Genomic DNA, 21,845 nt, shown 5'->3' with positions numbered 1-21,845 from the left:
CAGGTGAATGAATATCTGTTTTGTTCACCTACAGTCCTGATAGAGACATGGTATCAGTCTGACCTTGGGTAGGAGCTAAGGTGTAAGTAGTTAAGGTTAGTCACACAGGCACTCAATGCCTACAAGACTGACACCCAATAAAAACCCTGTAGTCAGGGCTTCAGTGAGTTTCCCTGGTTGGCAATATTTTGTATGTGTTGTCACACATCAATGCCAAGAGACTCAGCCCTATCTATACAACTCCACTAGAAGAAGACAAGAAGCTTGTACCTGCTCTCCTAGACTCTGTCCTATGCACCTTTTTTCTTTGCTGACTTTAATCTGTATCCTTTCATTTGAACACACCATAGTCATTAACAGAACAGCTTCCCCAAGTTTTGTGAGTCCATTTAGCAAATCATCAAACCTGAGAATAGTCCCAGGGTCCCCCAGTATAGTCACCAATAGCCTCCAGCTTCTAAATTAAACATATAATCCTCTGTTCTCCCTATGGCACCTCTCTTCTCTCCTAAAACATTTCCCTATCAAAGTTGTGACGCACACCCTGTCTTCCTAGAACACTGGCAGCCCCTTCCCAGTCTCTTTTACTGCTTCCTCCCCTTCCACTTGATAATATTAATAAATATTGCTTGCTGCAAAACTAATACTCAAAATAAATACATGAACTCCTAATTTTCCTGGTTGGCAGTCAGTAATGTCAGCCACAGAAGTGAGGAATAATTCCTACCATTGTCCCAGACTTTTAGTCCCTTTTAAGTCCCCACTCCTTTCTTTAATTCTGTATCATCTACTGGGCTCCATGTAGACTTTCTCATCTTCTCATTCCTATGCTTATTCCATTTTTCTTCATTTTCTGTACCTCTCTATGTTTAGGTTTATAAATACCTATAAGACAAGCCATTGCTCAACATTTATTGCTACACAGCATCAATGTACCAACAGCCATGCTAACAATGGAGATACATACGGCAGTTCCTGTCCTCAAGATGCTTTCAGTATGTTATAGGAGACAAGGAAACCAAGAATGGCAACAGGGTATGAAGTGTCCTGACCATGACAGCAATGGCTCAGTGTTCTGAATCAACTCTAAGACTCTGACACTCCCAAATCAACAATACAGCACCTAAACAAGAACTTTTGACTTACCTCCTTATTTCATCAGTTAAGCAAACAATGTGTTCCTGCATTCTGCGCAGCCGAATTTCATGACGCACATCTTTAGCTTGGGGGTTGTAGTTCCTGACATAAAAGCCCCGCCAATAGGCCTGAAGTTTCGTGGCTGCTTCATTTAATTTCTGAAGGGCAACTTTATCTTGTCCCAAAGCAACAGATCTCTGGGTTAAAACCCCACAGGGAAGTTTCTCTGAAGCTACAGATTCTCCGCTGCCTGGCTGTGTATGGAAAACACTGTGTCCAACTGACTCAGGAAAAGATGTAAGACCATGGGCGTCATCCTTCAAGACAGCACTAGTTACTGTTGGCTCCAGACATGGTAAGAGCCCATCTTTCTCATTTACCTCTGTAGGGATGACACTTTCCTTCATTTGAACAGAATTCTCATTTGTAGTCCAAAACGCCTTTTCCTCTTCCTTATTAAAGTCCTGGTTTTCCAGCCCTTTCACAGATTCCTCTGCAATACCATCATCTTCTAGGCCCAAGTTAATGCCCTGTAGCCTCAGCTCAACTGTAGGTGATACTGGAGAGAGTCCTGAAGCAACTGGCATAAAAGTGGACTCTGAAGAGAGAAGACTACAGTTTAACTTGTCCTCATCTGTCTGTATGTCTTCCAAGTGCAGATCATTTCGAGAATATCTTGTAGTGTGTACAGAGGTTGGAAAGTTATTCTTAACAGCATATAATTGATCATCGTTACTCTTAATCCCAACCCAAGAATTGACTTGGATGACGGGTTCTAGAAGAATCAACAAAGTATCATTGAAACCACTAAATATTTAAAAAGATTTTTAGTTGTATCTTTGTAATGAAATCTAACCCCTGAAATATAGTACAATATGATAAAATGCTTTGGGGAGTTCCTCCGATATGCCTAAAACATCAATAAAAGACTTTTGTTTTTAATTATATTAATTCTTTTTTTTTTTTTTTTTAAAGATCTTTACTTATTTATTTGACAGAGTGAGAGAGAGATCACAAGTAGGCAGAGAAGCAGGCAAAGAGAGAGGGGAAGCAGGCTCCGGGAGCCCGATCCGGGGCTCAATTCCAGGACCCTAATACCAAGACCTGAGCCAAAGGCAGAGGCTTAAGCCACTGAGCCACCCTGGCACCCCCAAACCAAAGACTTTTAAGAAAACAAATTCTTGCAATAATCATTAGAATTTCAAAGTATCAAGTCAATAAAAAAGGCAGCAACTCTCTGAATATTTTTTAAACATTAGAAATAAAGCACAGTGAAGGAAACAATCAACAAAATGGAAAGGCATAGGAGAAGATACTCGCAAATGACATATCTAATAAAGGGTTAGTATCCAAACATTTAAAGAATTGATATAACTCAACACCCAAAAAACAAATAATCCGATCAAAAATCAGAAGACAGTGGGTTAAAGCCTCTGCCATTGGCTCGGGTCACGATCCCAGGGTCCTGGGATCGAGCCCCACATTGGGCTCTCTGCTCGGCAGGGCGCCTGCTTTCTCCCCTCTCTCTCTGCCTGCCTCTCTGCTTACTTGTGATCTCTGTCTGTCAAATAAAAAAAATAAAAATAAAAAAAAAATCAGAAGACATGAACAGACATTTCTCCAAAGAAGACAACACAGATGGCCAACAGATGCATGGAAAGATGCTCAACATCTTTCAAATGCAAATCAAAACTACAATGAGATATCACCTCACAACTGTCAGAATGGCTAAAATCAGAAACACAAGAAATAACAACTGATGGCAAGGATGTAGTGAAAAAGGAACCCCTGTGCACCGTTGGCAGGGATGCAAACTGGTGCAGACACTGTGGAATACAGGATGGAGGTTTCTCAAAAAGTTAAAAACAGAACTACCCTATGATCCAGTAATCGCACTACTAGATATTTACCAAAAAAATACAAAAACACTAATTCAAAAGGATACATGCACCCCTCTGTTTACTGCAGCATTATTTACAATTGCCAAATTATGGAAGCAGCCCAAGTGTCCATCAATAGAAAAATGGATAAAGAAGATGTGAAATATTTATATACACACACACAATGGATTAATATTCAACCATTATAAGGAATGAATTTTGCCATCTGCAACAACACGGATGGATCTAGAGAGTACACTGCTAAGTGAAATAAGTTAGTCAGAGAAAGACAAATACCATATACCACTCATAAGTGGAATTTAATAAAAAAAAAAAACAGATGAGCAAAGGAAAAAAGAGAAAGAGAAAAACCAAGAAACAGACTGAGCCACAGAAAACAAACGGAAGGTTACCAGAGGAGAGGTAGATGGAGGGATGAGTGAAATAGGTGATGGAATTAAGAAGGGCACTTACCAAGATGGACATTGAGCAATGCATGGAATTGTTTAATCACTGTATTGTACATCTGAAACTAATATAACTCTGTAAATTAACTATACTGGAATTAAAATTAAAAACTTAAAAAAATAATTATTATTGGGGGTTGGGGGCAGGTCAGGCCTATGGAATGCTTTGGTCCTGGGCTGTGGGTGAGCGTGGGTGATCCCCTGAGGAGTGGCCCTCCATCCTGAGGCAGTACTGGCGGCTCCTGGATGCTCCTCCCCATTTTCTTTCCTTTACCTCGTCTTCCCAGTGTGATTTTCTTGAAAAGGCATTTGACAAAGTACAGCCATCCTTTCCTGATCAAAACTCTTCAAAGTGTAGGGATAGAGGGTACATACCTCAATATCATCAAAGCCATCTACGAAAAACCCACCATGAATATAATTCTCAATGGAGAAAAACTGAGAGCTTTTCCGCTAAGGTCAGGAACACAGCAGGGATGTCCATTATCACCACTGCTATTCAACATAGTACTAGAAGTCCTAGCCTCAGCAATCAGACAACAAAAAGAAATAAAAGGCATCCAAATCAGCAAAGAAGTCAAACTATCACTCTCTGCAGATGATATGATACTATATGTGGAAAACCAAAAAGACTCCACTCTAAATCTGCTAGAACTTGTACAGGAATTCAGTAAAGTGTCAGGATATAAAATCAATGCACAGAACTCAGTTGCATTTCTTCACACCAACAAGACAGAAGAAAAGGAAATTAAGGAGTCAATCCCATTGACAAGTGCCCCCAAAACCATAATATACGTAAGAATAAACCTAACCAAAGAGGCAAAGAATCTGTACTCAGAAAACTATAAAGTACTCATGAAAGAAATTGAGGAAGACACAAAGAAACGGAAAAATGTTCCATGCTCCTGGATTGGAAGAACAAATATTGTGAAAAGGTCTATGCTACCTAAAGCAATCTACACATTTAACGCAACCCCTATCAAAACCCCATCCATTTTTTTCCAAGAAATGGAACAAATTTCCTAAAATTTGTATGGAACCAGAAAAGACCTCAAATAACTAGAGGAATATTGAAAAAGAAAGCCAAAGTTGGGGGCATCACAATTCCAGACTTCAAGCTCTCTTACAAAGGAGTCATCATCAAGACACTATGGTACTGGCACAAAAACAGACACATAGATCGATGGAACAGAACAGAGAGCCTAGAAATAGACCCTCAACTCTATGGTCAACTAATCTTTGACAAAGCAGGAAAGAATGTCCAATGGAAAAAAGACAGTCTCTTCAACAAATGATGTTTGCAAAATTGGACAGCCACAAGCAGAAAAATGAAACTGGACCATTTCCTTACACCACACACGAATATAGACTCAAAATGGATGAAGGACCTTAACATGAGAAAGGAATCCATCAAAATCCTTGAGGAGAACACAGGCAGCAGCCTCTTGGACCTCAGCTGCAGTAACTTCTTTCTAGGAACATCGCCAAAGCCAAGGGAAGCAAGGGCAAAAATGAACTATTGGGACTTTGTCAAGATCAGAAGCTTTTGCCCTGCAAAGGAAAACAGTTAACAAAACCAAAAGACAGCTGACAGAATGGGAGAAGATACTTGCAAAGGACATATCAGATAAAGGGCTAGTATCCAAAATCTATAAAGAGCTTATCAAACTCAACACCCAAAGAACAAATAATCCAATCAAGAAATGGGCAGAAGAGGGCGCCTGGGTGGCTCAGTGGGTTAAGCCGCTGCCTTCGGCTCAGGTCATGATCTCAGGGTCCTGGGATCGAGTCCCGCATCGGGCTCTCTGCTCAGCAGGGAGCCTGCTTCCTCCTCTCTCTGCCTGCCTCTCTGCCTACTTGTGATCTCTCTCTGTAAAATAAATAAATAAAATCTTTAAAAAAAAAAAAAAAAAAAAGAAATGGGCAGAAGACATGAACAGACATTTCTGCAAAGAAGACATCCAAATGGCCAACAGACACATGAAAAAGTGTTCCACATCACTCGGCATCAGGGAAATACAAATCAAAACCACAATGAGATATCACCTCACACCCGTTAGAATGGCTAAATTAACAAGTCAGGAAATGACAGATGCTGGCGAGGATGCAGAGAAAGGGGAACCCTCCTATACTCTTGGTGGGAATGCAAGCTGGTGCAGCCACTCTGGAAAACAGCATGGTGGTTCCTCAAAAAGTTGAGAATGGAGCTACCCTAGGACCCAGCAATTGCACTACTAAGTATTTACTCTAAAGATGCAAATGTAGTGATCCGAAGGGGCATGTGCACCCGAATGTTTATCGCAATGATGTCCGCAATAGCCAAACTATGGAAAGAACCTAGATGTCCATCAACAGATGAATGGATAAAGAAGATGTGGTATATATACAATGGAATACTATGAAGCCATCAAAAGAAATGAAATCTTGCCATTTGTGATGATGTGAATGGAACTACAGGGTATTATGCTTAGTGAAATAAGTCAATCAGAGAAAGACAATTATCATATGATCTCCCTGATATGAGGAAGAGACAATGTGGGAAGTTTGGGAGGTAGGAAAAGAATAAATGAAACAAGATGGGATCAGGAGGGAGACAAACCATAAGAGAATCTTAATCTCACAAAACAAACTGAGGGTTGCGGAGGTGGGGGGATGGGAAGGAGAGAGTGGTAGAGTTATGGGCATTGGGAAAGGTATGTGCTATGAAGTATGTAAACCCAGCGATTCACAGACCTGTACCCCTGGGGCTAATATACATTATATATTAATTTTTTTAAAAAATCTCAAAAAAAATTATTATTGTGACAAAACTAATAAAAATTAACTTTAAAATATAGTAATTTTACATGTGTGTCTGTATAGATACATACATAAAATATAAGACCTAAATGTTCACTTAAGTAAACAAACAAAAAATTATAAAAATGTGTATTTATTTCCCTTTTATGGTACTGAACAGATGGAACAACTTGGAGAAAAAGGACCACAGATCGATCAATTTCATACCGCTTTCCTGGACTATCTGGCCATCTTGAACAGGGCTTGAATGCTCAGGTACAAGGGATGCTTTTGTATCAACAGAAGCAAGAGAGGCTAGCTCTTCACTTTGGCTTTGGTTCATCAATTGTCTCTGGTGAAACCTAAAAATTAGTAACATCTGATGTGACTTAACACAAACCACAAAAAGAAAGTTTTCCTGCTTCTTACATAATCCTGTCAAAGAGGTAGAGATTTAAGTTTTCAAAGTAGGTATCTTTTATCACCACCAAATTACAAAGTCAAGTTTGAAAGCACTGGATAGAAAGGTTAAATCACAATCACATAGACAGCCTCATAGGCACACACATGCACACTCAAAGGCAGGCTCTCTAATAAAGTGACTAGTTCACACTTCTAGCTTCACTTCTTAATGTTACTATTAAAGAACCCATATGAAACACCTATGTTAAAGGACAAATATATTTTTAAAAATCCCCAGTCTCCACACTGCTCGGCTCTCCCCACTCAGGAAATGACTAACAATGCACCTGCTGTAGAGCAGGCTGGACGGCACTGCACAGTTTAGTTCCCCTGCAGGACTGCTGCAGTGACAAGGGGCCTGAGTGCCCAGAAATGTGGGTCACAGCACTTGCCCCAGTCCTACTAACCATGCAGGAAAGACTGAGAGATATTTCTACTTGTGAATTATCAGGTGCTACAAATAAAGGGGCTTACCTCTGTTTGCTCAGAATCTTCTCTAGTTTGGCATCCTCTGCAGTTTGAAGACCCAGTGTGGAAGTTAGAGGACAGATGGTAGCCAGATACTGCACAAGCTGGATATGCTGGCCTGGCCGGTATGCTCTCCCCTTGCCTTGACTGTAGAGCCATTCAGCTTTCAAACTGGAGGTGGGGAACAAACAATGACACCAGCATAGATACATTTGAAGCAACAATGATTTTCCTTCTTAACTTAAAGCATCACTGGATGATTTTCATAAATAAAATTCAGTTAAGTTTATTTTTTTCCTTAACCTTTCCTTCTGATTCATTCCCTTTGCTCTTCTAATGTTTTAAACCTCTGTTCTCGCTTAGGGGCACTTCCACAGAGTTGCACTCACAGCTCCAAATATCTTTAAATTATTTTCAAAGAAGCAATGAGTATTCCCTCTATTCACCATCAAACTAAAGTACATAAATATATCAATTACATTTAAATCCATTAATTCATAATGACAGTAAAAAAAAAAAAAGCTAATTGGTCACAGCTAGAGGACGCTAGTGAACCATCAAAATCATTACTTTTAAAAACTGGTTAAATAAAAAGTAAGAATTCAATATCAATAATTCTATCTTTCCTATACAATCTATACCAGGAAGGACCAAATAGAGGTATTCCAGCTAATAAAATGAATGGATTAAAATCTCACCATTTCTCTTAGAACACTGAAAAAATAAAATTAAGTTAAAAAATTTAAAAATTTAAAAAATAAAATCTCACCATTTTGAAGCTCTCAGTGAATGAATTAATAGTTTTAGGCATTGATCATTAATAGCTACTAATAACATGAAGGACAACCAAACATTGTGTGTTGTGTGTGTGTGTGTGTGTGTCTTGACAGGACCCAAAAGTGGTCCTCTCCACTAAAAAGCCTAAATCTGATGAAACCTCCACATCCTCCTACCAATCTACAGGAAATATAAGAAGGGACACAGGGATTTAGTCAGCAAAATAGGTGTAGTGGGAAACTCTACAGGACATATAATCTCATTTTTTTCAACAACAACCAAAAAAGAGAAAAGAAAGCAAAGAAAATGAAAAAGAAGAAACCTATAAATTAACAGAGATTTAAAAGCATCATCTTGGACACCCAGCCAAGCTCTGTGTGATCGTACCACAAGCACATGAGAACCACCAAATATGCATGGCCAACCCATGGAGCATTCAATAACAAATTAAAGTTTTAAGTCACTAAAAAAGCAAGAAATTTAAAGATATATCAACCAAATCCAATGGGGAGCCTTATTTGGATCCTGTTTCCAAAAAACCATTTAAAAACTGCATTTATGAGAACTTTTAGAAACATAAGCACTGAACTAATAATACCTGAAGTTACTAAGGAATTGTGAAATTTTTGAGATGTGATAATAGTATTGTAGTTATTTCATTAAGAGCCTTTATCCTTCATTCATTCATTCATTCATTCATTTATTTATTTATTTTTAGATTTTTTGTTTTTTTAGGGGGGAAGCAGGCTCCCTGCACAGCAGACAGCCCGATGCAGGGCTCAATCCCAGGACCCTGGGATCACGACCTGAGCCAAAGGCAGAGGCTCTAACCCACTGAGCCACCCAGGAGCCCCAATATTTTATTTATTTATTTGACAGAGAGAGAGAGAGAGAGCACACATGCAGGGGGAGCAGCAGAGGGAGGGAGAGAAGCAGGCTCCCCTCTGAGCAGGGAGCCCAATGCTCCCTAGGACTCAATCCTGGGACCCTGGTATCATGACTTGAGCCGAAAGCAGAAGCTTAACCATCTGAGCCATCCAGGCACCCCCAGAGCCTTCATCTTTTAGAGATATATGCTGAAATATTCACAGTTGAAATTACATGTATTTTGAGATTTGCTTGAAAATAATATAGGAGAACAGGGAATGGATAAAGGTACAGACGACAAGGTTGGCCGTGAGCTGTCAACTGTTGAAGTTGGATGATGGATTCATGGGAGGTCATTATACTACTGTTTACTTTTACACATATATTTTAATTTTTTTAATTAACTGTTGAAGTTGGATGATGGATTCATGGGAGGTCATTATACTACTGTTTACTTTTACACATATATTTTAATTTTTTAATTAATATACCATTGCTTCAATTTCATCATTTTTTTAAAAAATTTTTAAAGGATTTTATTTATTTATTTGACAGAGAGAGAGAGAGATCACAAGTCAGCAGAGCAGGAGGCAGGAGGTGAGGAAGCAGGCTCCCTGCTGAGCAGAGAGCCTGATGCAGGGCTCTAGCCCAAGACCCTGAGATCATGACCTGAGCTGAAGGCAGAGGCTTAACCCACTGAGCCACCCAGGCACCCATTCACTTTCACCATTCTTAAATCTACCCCTCAACCTAAAGTTGAGGTTGGATCATTTTGGTATGGTTTATTGTTATAGCATTAACTTGGCATTAAATAGTCTCAAAATCACTTTCAATCTACAACCATTTACTTGGACCTTGATATTAAGGTATCCATATCATACAAACTATACAATCCAAAACAGTCAAGCCACCCAAGTTCTATTATAGACTGAAATGAAACTGGCCTTTGATAACTGGTTAAATCATGCAAAAGAGTCATGGTGCAAATAAAATAAAATGAGATTAGTTTTCTGTGATTTGCCATTATTACAAGAAAGGAAAAGCTGTTTTCTAACAACGAGATATGAGGTATGCCTAACTGATTAACTGAACTCACTGAATCCTAATCTTAGTCTAAAGATAAAAATTTTATTCTACCTAATAAAAGTAATTCAAAGTATTTCTTCCACGAATGAGTCTATGTATTAAATAAAGATCAGGGCACCTGGGTGGCTCAGTTAAGCATCCAACCCTTGATTTCAGCTCAGGGTCATGGGATCAAACCCTGAGTCAGGCTATGCACTGGGCATGGAGCCTGCTCTCTCCCTCTCCCTGTGCACCTCCCTCTACCTGCACTCACTGGCTTTGTTGCTCTCTTAAAAAAAGAAAAAGAAAAAAAAAATCACTCAGAATGTGTATATCTGCTCTAAATTTCTATAAGTTCTCCTACCAAGCAAATGGCTTGTTGAAAATGTTCCCAAAAAAGGTCCATGTGAGTAAAGGATAAACACCAACTTTAATGTTAGCCAGCAAGCAAAATTTCCAAGTTATAGATCATTTGTAGTTGGGAAGGAAAGAAAAGTGAAAATAAGAAGAGGAACAAAGTTCTGACTTGAATATTCAGTTTTAAGTGTGTGAGGAAAATCACAATCTGCAGAGCATCAACTACTGTAACATCTGTTTCTCTGGTTTTGCTTATCATTCATCAATAAACATAACATTACACAAGTTTATTAATCCATAAAATAGTCTCCTAGGATGAAACAATCTCCTTGCCCATTAAGACATTATTGATATTCAAAGAAAAAATTAAAATTCATTCAGCTCTAACATTAATTTCAAACCACTGGAATATGATTCTTCTCTTGAAATTGAAGGAAAAATTTACATTATATAACATAAGCAACAACTATTAGGAGAGAAAATTTAAAACGATCTGTTTTTATGGCACCTGAGTGGCTCAATCAGTCAAGCATCTGACTTGATTTTAGGGCAGGTCATGATCTCAGGTTCATCAGATCAGGCCCTACATTAGGCTCTAAGGTTTGAGACTCTCTCCCACTCCTGCGCCACCCCCTGCCCACACTCACTATCTCTCACTAAAATAAATAAAATCTTTTTTAAAGGTTTGAGTTTTAAAAACTAGAATAAAATAATCTGCTTTCTCGTTTAAAAAAAAGAAAAGAGTATTATGGGGCGCCTGGGTGGCTCAGGGGGATAAGTCTCAGCCTTCGGCTCAGGTCACGATCTCAGGGTCCTGGGATGGAGCCCCAAGTAGGACTCTCTGCTCAGGGGGAAGCCTGCTTCCCCTCTCTCTCTTCCTGCCTCTCTGCCTACTTGTGATTCCTGTCAAATAAATAAATAAAATCTTAAAAAAAAAAAAAAGGATTATTAGATGAAATGATACCTGGTATTTGCTTTAAAAATACTCCAACAGAGGGACACCTGGGTGGCTCAGTTGGTTGGACAACTGCCTTCGGCTCAGGTCATGATCCCGGAGTCCCGGGATCGAGTCCCGCATCGGGCTCCCAGCTCCATGGGGAGTCTGCTTCTCCCTCTGACCTTCTCCTCACTCATACTCTCTCTCACTGTCTCTCTCTCTCTCAAATAAATAAAATCTTTAAAAAAAAAAAAAAAATACTCCAACAGGGCCACCTGGGTGGCTCAGCTGGTTAAGAACTGCCTTTGGCTCAAGTCATGATCTCAGTGTCCTCGGATGGAGGACTGAGTCCCATGTCGGGTTCCTTGCTCAGCAGGTGTCCTTCTCCCTCTCACTCTGCCTCTCCCCTCTACTCGTATTCTCTCTTTGCACTCTCTCTCAAATAAATAAATCTAAAAAATACATATAAATAAATAAATAAATAAATAAAGCCAACCAAAAATGTGGGGATCCATGAAACAAGACTGGCTAAGTTGGTAATTGTTGAAGTGGCATGGTGGGTATTTAGGTGTTCATTATGGTACTCTCTCCACTTCTGTAAGTATTTTTAAATCCTTTCATAAAAGAAACATCTTCCAAGTTCAGCTCCCTAAATTCTCATCTCCAACTAAACTCCAACTAATCTCCAACTTGGGCCTAAGTCCTGGAAATAGTCAGAGATGGAAACAAATTCAGAAAGAACTCCAAATACTGAGGTGCTACAGAAGGTGTGGTCTTTCCACAGGTATGCCTCTATCTGAGATAGCACTCAGCCATAGTACCAACAGGGTGAATGCTCAAATTATCTTTCCAGTGACACACATACTCAAAATCTGGCTACCTGAAGTCATCAAAGCACCCAGGATACTTTTCATCCAGATTAAACATTTTCTTCATTATGACTAAGCCAGCCTGGTTCATCAGATCAGGCCCTACATTAGGCTCTAAGGTTTGAGACTCTCTCCCACTCCTGCGCCACCCCCTGCCCACACTCACTATCTCTCACTAAAATAAATAAAATCTTTTTTAAAGGTTTGAGTTTTAAAAACTAGAATAAAATAATCTGCTTTCTCGTTTAAAAAAAAGAAAAGAGTATTATGGGGCGCCTGGGTGGCTCAGGGGGATAAGTCTCAGCCTTCGGCTCAGGTCACGAGCCTGGCTGGCTTAGTCATAATGAAGAAAATGTTTAATCTGGATGTTCCCTGCAAACAACAGGCTGGGTAGAAACAAAAAACTGGAAATTCCTTTCTATCCTTCAGGAATTTCCAAGGTTGACTGGGAAAATGTTCTAAACACTGCTCAGGCAGCGAATTTTAATAACAAGAGCTCTCCCCTTAGAATACTTCCAGAGTTGTTTTATTTATTTTTTTCCCAAATTATTTATTTATTTATTTGACAGACAGAGATCACAAGTAAGCAGAGAAGCAGAGAGAGAGAGGGAAGCAGGCTCCTTGCTGAGCAGAGAGCCCAATGAGGGACTTGATCCCAGGACCCTGGGATCATGACCTGAGCTGAAGGCAGCGGCTTAACCCAATGAGCCACCCAGACGCCCCAGTGATTCTGTGTTTTAAAACAACTCTGGAGGGCGCCTGGGTGGCTCAGTGGGTTAAAGCCTCTACCTTCGGCTCAGGTCATGAGCCCAGGGTCCTGGGATCAAGTGGTGCATCGGGCTCTCTGCTCAGCAGGGAGCCTGCTTCCCCCTCTCTCTCTCTGCCTGCCTCTCTGCCAGCTTGTGATCTCTCTGTCAAATAAATAAATAAAATCTTTAAAAAAAAACAAAAACAGAACAAAAACACAGAAGCACTGTGTAGACTACAGTTGTCTCAGACATCAACTGCAGCAGCATTTTTCTCTACTATGTCATCAACAACAATCTAGGTTCCTTAGTTTGAATATAAGTATTTACTCATTCTTCTACAGAATGACATTTGGATTGTTTCCCAAATGTACCAAATAGCTCCAAAATGTCTGCAGCTATTACAAGTAAGGCTATTGTGAACATGCTTGTACATGTCCTATAGGATACATACACACAAGGCTACTAAACCGAGAATGGGACACTTAACTGACTGAGCCACCCAGGCATCTCTAAATATTTTATTTATTGTTTGACAGAAAGAGAGAGGGCACACATGCATGTATGCAAACAGGGGGCAGGAGCAGAAGGAGAGGGAGAGAATCTCAAGCAGGATCCACGTTCAGTGCAGAACCCAACACGGGGCCTGAACCCACAACCCTGAGATCATGACCTGATCCAAAAACCAAGAGTCAGATGCTTAACCAGCTAAGCAACTGAGGCACCCCAAGTCCTATTACTAATACTGCCCTTATATATAAGATGGATTAGAAGCTTTTGTGGGATTGATCTAAGACCCTAGACAGCATCCATAATATGATTTTTTTAATTAACATACAATATGTTATTTGTTTCAGGGGTACAGATCTGTGATTCATCAGTCTTACACAATTCACAGCACTTACCATAGCACATACCCTCCCCAATGTCCATCACCCTGCACCCCACTCCTCCCCACCCCCTCCACTCCAGTATAATATAATTTCTATAGAAAATGCTCTAAGCCCCACAAACAACCAATTAACAAAAGAACTCTCAGAAATCAAATTGTTGTATGTTGAGCAGTAACTTAAACTCACTGGCCCGACCTCTCAGACTGATATTTATTTTACTTTCTTAGAAAGGACAGAATATCCTAAACGACAAGCATATAGTTTGCTATATGATTGCATTAATGATCTTAATTTCTAAATGCACATTTTTTAAAGATTTTATTTATTTATTTGACAGACAGAGAGAGATCATAAGTAGGCAGAGAGACAGGCAGAGAGAGAGGAGGAAGCAGGCTCCCTGCTGAGCAGAGAGCCTGATGCGGGGCTTGATCCCAGGACCCTGGGATCATGACCTGAGCCGAAGGCAGAGGCTTTAACCCACAGAGCCACCCAGGTGCCCCCTAAATGCACATTTTAAAAAATAGTTTAGTAATCTAGAAATGGTCTTTTCTTTTCCATAATAAATGTGACATTAAAGAGGTCATATTCACCTTTCCTTCTGAGAAATCACATATCCATCTAGGACTCTGAGGTTTAAGCACCAGCTGACAATGTATGGCCGATAGTCAAATCCTGGAATGGATGGTGTTGCCATCACACAAGGATTGTTCATGATGGATAACTGTTCCAATTCAGTTAAGGATGCCAAGAAAGAGATCTGGAATAAAGGATATCTTTGTTGAATAAAATGGACCATTTAGTATTAAGCACAGGGCTTGCTTTGAGTACACATCTTTGGCAGTTTGAAAATGTAACAATTTCCCTCTTGTTCTGAAAGGCAACATGTAACACTCTTAACATTATCCACCGACTTCCAAAATTCCATCAACATGGCCATCTGTCGTTGCAGCACAAAATACCTTACAAAGTACCAGCACTGTTTCCTAACAGAAAAAATCCTATTTTGAAAACATAATAGCAGCCAAAGAAAGGTGCACAGTATCCCTTTCTGATCCTTTTAATGTAGATATAACTCTACCACAAATCAGTTCCAAATGGAGTGAAAGCTGCAGCATTACAAAGGAAATTGAGCCTTAATGACCCACTGACATTAGGAAAAAGTAGAAAGAAAAAATAACAATCATCTTGAGTCAAGTGTTTCATCTTTTTGGCACTGTCTTCCAAGATGCTGAGTTTACAAGTGAGCTCACAACTTTCTCCTGAGTTTCTTCCGTACTTTGCAGCTTCCTGAATCCCACAGAATACCCTCAAATTTTACCTCATTTAAGTCCCGAATTTCATTTTCTGCCAATGAAAGTATAGCAAGACTTCTGGGTAGATAAGCAGGTGCCATTCTAAGAGAGGTGATGATGTTTCCATGTAAAAGCAGGGTCTTGAAAGTAAAAACAGGACGAATTACAAATTAAAAGATTACTATTTATCTACTTTGACATAACCAAATGATACAGATAAAAATAAAGGAACCTATTTTATTATACTTTTCTTCACTTACAAGCAAAGACTATTAATGCTACAAGGGTCCTAGGTGGTATTCTGATCCAACTCTCTCTTTTCATGTCCACATTCTAAGTTCAAGAAAGTTTAAAGATTTGTCCAAGAACACATGCTTGGTGTGGTAACAAGCATTTTTTGAGATTTAAATTATTAAAACTTGGGCAATTTCCAACATACTGTTCATTTCCTTTTAAAACATCAAAATAGCAGTTGCCTGGGTGGCTCAGTTGGTTAAGTGTCTGGCTTGGCCTCAGGTCATGATCCCAGGGTCCTGGGATTGAGTCCCACATTGGACTCTCTGCTCAGCAGGGAGCCTGCTTCTCCCTCTCCCTCTGCTATTCCTCCTGCTTGTGTTCTCTCTCTCTCTGACAAATAAATAAAAATCTTTTTTTAAAAAAGTCAAAATAGAGGCGCCTGGGTGGCTCAGTCATCGGGCGTCTGTCTTTGGCTCAGGACCTGATCCCAGGGTCCTGGATCGAGCCCTGCATCGGCTGCCTGCTCAGCAGAAGCCTGCTTCTCTCTCTCTCCCACTCCCCCAGCTTATGTTCCCTCTCTCGCTGTTGTCTCTGTCAAATAAATTACTAAAATTAAAAAAAAAAAAAAGTCAAAATAGGGGTGCTTGGCTGACTCAGTCAGTACAACATGTGACTCTTGATTTCAGGATTATGAATTCTAGCCCCATGTTGGGTGGAGATTACTTAAAAATAAAATATTAAGGGACACCTGGGTGCCTCAGTGGGTTAAGCCTCTGCCTTCAGCTCAGGTCATGATCCCAGGGTCCTGGGATCGAGCCCCGCATCGGGCTCTCTGCTCAGCAGGGAGTCTGCCTCCACCTCTCTCTCTGCCTGCCTCTCTGCCTCCTTGTAATCTCTGTATGTCAAATAAATAAATAAAATCTTTAAAAAAATAAAATAAAAATCTTAAAAAAAAAAATCAAGGGGCAATTGGGTAGCTCAAATGGTAAACTGTCTGACTCTTGATTTGGCTCAGGTCATGAACTTAGGGTCACGAGATCAAGCCCCATGACAGGCTCTGCACTGGGTGTGGAGCCTGCTTAAGAGTCTCTCTCTCCCTCTCCCTCTACCCCTCTTCCTCACAGGCTGTCTCTCTTAAAAAAAAAAAAAAAGTAATCAACCAAAATAAAGGGTGAGGAAAGTGAAAGAAAACATTCATTAAAACAATCACATATAGGGGTACCAGGTGACTCAGTCAATTAAGCATCTGCCTTTGGCTCAGGTCATGATTCCAGGGTCCTGGGATCAAGCCCCACATCAGGTTCCCTGCTCAGCAGGAAGCGGGCTTCTCCCTCTCCCTCTGCCTGCTGCTTCCCCTATTTGTGCTCTCTTTCTTTCTGTCAAATAAATAAAAGCTTAAAAAAAAAAAAGATATAAAGCAAATTTTCCAAGATAAAGAGGTACCCACAACTTGTAATTTATAACTGCATTCTCTTGAAAACTAAAAACTTAAGGAACAATATGCTACTTGCAGATGAAGCTGACTCAAATTAAGTCAACAACAATGAAGAATAACTGAAGGCTTTGAAACCCAGGATTCTGATAAAATAATCATTCCAGAAAAAAAAATCCTTAGTTCATCTGACACACCAGATTGTTTAGAGTAATTGTTGCTAAAAATGATTTATGCTAAAAATGTGGGCAAAGTTGCTCTAATAATACTGCTTCTAAGGTTTAATGAGTTTATCTGATGCGAATAATATCCAATGATCCAAAAATATGGAAAAAGTCTGTATGTGATTGAAACTGTAATTGCAACTGTTACTTATTTTGACTACATGACAAATTCCTCTCCATAAAAAGTACTATATGCTACAGGTTTAACTTTTTAAATTGAAGTTACTTTCGATAATGTAGTAATACCTATTACTCAAAAAACAGGATTCTCAAGTGTCAAAAAAAAGACTCAAATTCAGACTCAAATGATTATTCCCAATCTTACCAAAATGTTACATATTATATAGCTAAAGCTATTAGTATTGGCTGATTAGGCATAAAGGGGATTTCTTTATGTTCATAGGATGACAAATAAGAATTAACCTTAATTACATTAACCAGTTTTAGTTAAAATAAATCAAGTATAAAAATAAATAAATTAATTAAAGAAACTAAAAATAAAGGATTGCATAGTTAATTCCTAGTGCTCTAATAGAAATTTTATCAAAATGTATACAATCTGTTCTTCATACAGAGTAGGCCAATTTTAGACCAATCAGATCACTTTCTTTTGGTATATTAGGATAAAATGTCAGAAATGATATGAAAATGTCAGAAATGATACACTTACCTTCAGTGATACCAATTTAGATAGATCACCTATCTGGGGTATGTTATTGTCTGATAAATCAAGGTGTTGTAGAGCTGTGCAGCTACTCATTTGTTCCATGGCCTATCACAAGAAAAGCATCACACTAGTTCATGAACACAAAACCAAAAAATGAAATTCTTCCCTAGTTCCTCATAGGAACTATGTCTCCTGTCTCCTCTGTTTATTAGTGGAAGGATCTGAGCAGAGTTTAGCAAAAGGAAGAAGTAGTAATAAGAGAATTTGATAAGTTGTTATATACCAAGCTTCTACCTTCATTATCCCTCTGAGAGGAGAGGATCATATCATCCCAGATATTTACAGCTTGAAAAAACCTTAGTGATAACCCATGACAGCTGGTGTAGTATAGAGTTTACAAGGTAAGAGGGAAGTCAAACTACACAGATTCAAATGCTGGCTCTGCAACTTCCTGGCCATGTGACCTTAAGAAAGTTACTTTACTTCTCAGTATTTCAGTTTGCATTTACATAATAATCGTAACGACTATACCTACTTCATAGGCTGCCATGACACTGAATGATTTAGTATAGTTAAAGTGCCTAGAACAGCACCTAGCATAAATTAACAAGTGAGCTATTAACATCATTTAACTGAGTCCCCTTATCTAACATATCAAAAGATAAGACATGGAGATATTTATTACACAAAAATACAGAGTTACTAAGTGATGGAAGCAGGGTTAGAATCCAGATCTCTTGACTGTTAAGACAGTATGTTCTCTACTATACAATTAAACATTTACTTAGAGCTTAACTCAGCATACTATAGTACCCCTACATTTCATTCTACTATTTGACAACTTTTCTAAGTATAATATAGATTCTTTGTGCACAAAAGAATATTATACTGCATATTTGTTTCAAAATAATTTTTTTTCAGTTTATGTTAACTAAAATTATCCCTGGGAAGTGGGAGTAGATACTTTCACTTCTTATTCTATTTATTTCTATACTGGTTGAATTTTTTTACAGTGAATTTTTTTTACAGTAAATATTTTTATAAATTAAAAAAAGAAAATGCAACTATGAAAAAAAGAAACAATTCACCTTCAGATTATTTCCTGCCAAATTCAGCCATTCCAAATGTACTAGGTCCTTCAGCCCTTCCACGTAGCCAATGCTATTATGAGGCAAATTTAACACCCGGAGTTGGGTCAGTTTGGCCACACCCATCATTCGCACCAGCCGGTTATTAGCCACTGACAACTGTAGAACGAAAACATATCATTATCTTAGAATATGCATATTACTTTCACTTTTTTAAAAGATTTGTTTATATGACCAAACATTCCCAAATATACAAACTCATATTGAACTTCTCACATATTTTGTCTAAATACTCTATAGTGTAACTATTTGTTATTGTTGGTGTTCTAAGTTGTTCCTAAGCAATGGAAAATACACATAAAGCTGAGCAATCAGACCCTCTCCAACTGTTAAACATTTTTAACAGAGCAACTACTTGAGTAGGGCCCAATATATGGGAGGAGCCCAATAGACATTTGCTGACAGAATGAATGAATGAACTCTTCACCTCCACCATGATGTAAAAGGTTATCTAACAACACAATGTTCTGCCAACACAAAATGTTTTGTTTTTCTAACACTTCTTTTCCTAGTCTATTTTAAATGTGGCACATATGTGTTCATCTTCAAGGAAAATTGTCATGTAAAAATTTATGGTAACATTTACTGCTTTCTAGGACTGCAGAGTTACTTTTTGTTAGGTATTTTGTTGTTTTGTAGAATAATAAACACGTGTAACTATTTCCTCAGATGGCAATACCTACCTGTATTAATCGTCGGCATTTCTCAAGATTTTCCAATTTAATAATCTGATTTTTATCGAGAATCAAAGTATGAATATCAGCTTCACAAGGTAAGTTTGGACTTAATTTCTGTAGCCCCTGTCCTGACCAGTTGACCACTGATCCTTGAAAATAGAAGAGAAATTGTTAGAAAACACAATAGCTGAGCATAGGAATGGAATTATATTCATAAAATCTCTAAATTTAGAGTTAGAAAACACTAGAACATAATAAATATCAAGATTTAAAAACTAAGGCAATCAAGTTCTAAATGACCACAGATTGAAAATGTTCACTTTCCCTCAGAAATATCAAATTATATCCAGAAATTTGTGATATTCTGTTCAAGTTTTTATGATATAATAATAATACTCTGGCCTCTCCCCCCAATGCTGTTTGTATAAGTTTTGCTTATTTCTGTTTTTGTGCTTCAGTTTGTCCAGTGCTCTCTGCTTGAATGGCAAGATAGATTTATAGGCTTAATCCTTGGTCAGGCAGAAATCCAGATGAAAAAATTTGCATCTTCAGTATACTTTCTAAAGGGCAATCAGATAATGGCTATGTTTTATGTAATTAAGAGTTCACTGGGGGCGCCTGGGTGGCTCAGTGGGTTAAGCCACTGCCTTCGGCTCAGGTCATGATCCCGGGGTCCTGGGATCAAGTCCCGCATGGGGCTCTCTGCTCAGCAGGGGGTCTGCTTCCCTTCATCTCTCTCTGCCTGCCTCTCTCTGCCTGCTTGTGATCTCTCTCTGTCAAATAATTAAATAAAAAAAAATCTTTAAAAAAAAAAAAAGAGTTCACTGTAGTGGCTTTCACTTCCTATGGCTGTCTGGGAGGGACAGGGTTCCCTGGCCCTGTACAATGTAATTTAAACTTACAGCATTTTTACTGTGTATAATATGGTGTCTGCTGTGCCAGTTTTGTATCTTAAAATAGAGGCAGATTGCCTCCGATCGCTGTGGTTCTTATTATCAAAATTAAGTTTACTTGTATACGGAACAACCACAAGAAATTTGATTCTGTAAAGAATCCTCTTTAGCTGTGGCCTGGCAGTATATAAATGGTGCTTTATTTAACAGAATACCTGTGGAGGAAATAAAGCACACTTGATGTAAAAAAAAAAATAATAATAATAATAATAATAATGCTCTGGAATTCTTCGCATTTAAATATTAACTATTGGGGCCTGGGGGTTCAGTCGGTCAAAGCACCAAATCTTGATTTTGGCTCAGATCATAAATTAAGGGTGGTGGGATGGAACCCCCAGTCAGTTCCACCATTAAGATTCTCTCTCTTTCGGGGCGCCTGGGTGGCTCAGTGGGTTAAGCCGCTGCCTTCGGCTCAGGTCATGATCTCAGGGTCCTGGGATGGAGTCCCGCATCGGGCTCTCTGCTCAGCAGGGAGCCTGCTTCCTCCTCTGTCTCTCTGCCTGCCTCTCTGCCTACTTGTGATCTCTCTCTGTCAAATAAATAAATAAAATCTTAAAAAAAAAAAAAAAGATTCTCTCTCTTTCTCTCTGCCCCTTCCCCCAACCCCCCCCCATAGCCAGCACAAGTGTCTACTCTCTCTCTCAATAAACAAATAAGCAAATAAATAAGAACTATTCCATATTTTGTGGCTAAGTAACGTTTGTCTTTTTTAAATGGAACTAATCCTTTGATAAAGATCAACCTGCTTGCAACCTAACTACTAGTATATCCTAAAGTGCCTAAACTATTTTTAAAATCAATGTATAGTTAATTTATCTACAAAATGGGAACAATACACCTAATTAATTAAATTGAGGTGGGGATCGGCTCAGGTCATGATCTCAGGATCCTGGGATCGAGTCCCGCATCGGGCTCTCTGCTCAGCAGGGAGCCTGCTTCCCCCTCTCTCTCTGCCTGCCTCTCCATCTACTTGTGATTTCTCTCTGTCAAATAAATAAAATCTTTAAAAAAAAATAAATAAATAAAAAATAAATAAATTGAGGTGGGGATGAAAACAGAAACCACATGAATAAAACTTAGCCCCGCTCCTGGCATACAGTAATCAATTAAGTAATTTAGTTTCACAGACGTTCAAATCCTGGCTCCCCGACGAAGCGCTGTGGTATCCTGGGCAAGTTATTATTCGCTTTGGGGCTCACTTTTCCACTCTACAAGATGCGGGTGATAATAGTATCTGTCTTATAATGTTGTTCTACAGAAAGAATGAGATCATGTTAAAAAAAAAAAAAAAAAGTGCTCTGTAAATGTTTACTGCTATTCGGGGCGCCTGAGTGGCTCAGTGGGTTAAAGCCTCTGCCTTCAGCTTGGGTCATGATCTCAGGGTCCCGGATGGAGGCCCCCCTCCCTTTCGGGCTCTCTGCTCAGCGGGCAGCCGGCTTCCTCCTCTCTCTGCCTGCCTCTCTGCCTACTTGTGATCTGTCAAATAAATAAAATCTTAAAAAAAAAAAAAAG

The 21,845-nt window shown here is 39.0% G+C and overlaps 1 protein-coding gene across 4 annotated transcripts in view; it reads right to left on the bottom strand.

Moving 5' to 3' along the window:
• Positions 1-21,845, bottom strand: part of CEP97 (centrosomal protein 97) — a 32,676-nt gene that overhangs the window by 9,489 nt on the left and 1,342 nt on the right. For all 4 annotated transcript variants that reach the window (XM_082696234.1, XM_082696235.1, XM_082696236.1 and 1 more), the window contains exons 2-9: positions 19,387-19,529; positions 18,644-18,802; positions 17,559-17,660; positions 15,022-15,135; positions 14,294-14,460; positions 7,199-7,363; positions 6,491-6,624; positions 1,147-1,912 (exon numbers count right to left, since the gene is read on the bottom strand). In XM_082696234.1, coding sequence (XP_082552360.1) covers positions 1,147-1,912; positions 6,491-6,624; positions 7,199-7,363; positions 14,294-14,460; positions 15,022-15,135; positions 17,559-17,660; positions 18,644-18,802; positions 19,387-19,529 — 1,750 coding nt within the window. The remainder of the gene's footprint in view (positions 1-1,146; positions 1,913-6,490; positions 6,625-7,198; positions 7,364-14,293; positions 14,461-15,021; positions 15,136-17,558; positions 17,661-18,643; positions 18,803-19,386; positions 19,530-21,845) is intronic.

Source organism: Mustela nivalis (assembly GCF_964662115.1).
Source record: "Mustela nivalis genome assembly, chromosome: 1".
Taxonomy (NCBI): Eukaryota; Metazoa; Chordata; class Mammalia; order Carnivora; family Mustelidae; genus Mustela; species Mustela nivalis.
The sequence above is the reverse complement of the archived record's forward strand: the minus strand, read 5'-3'. Positions and strand labels throughout refer to the sequence as shown.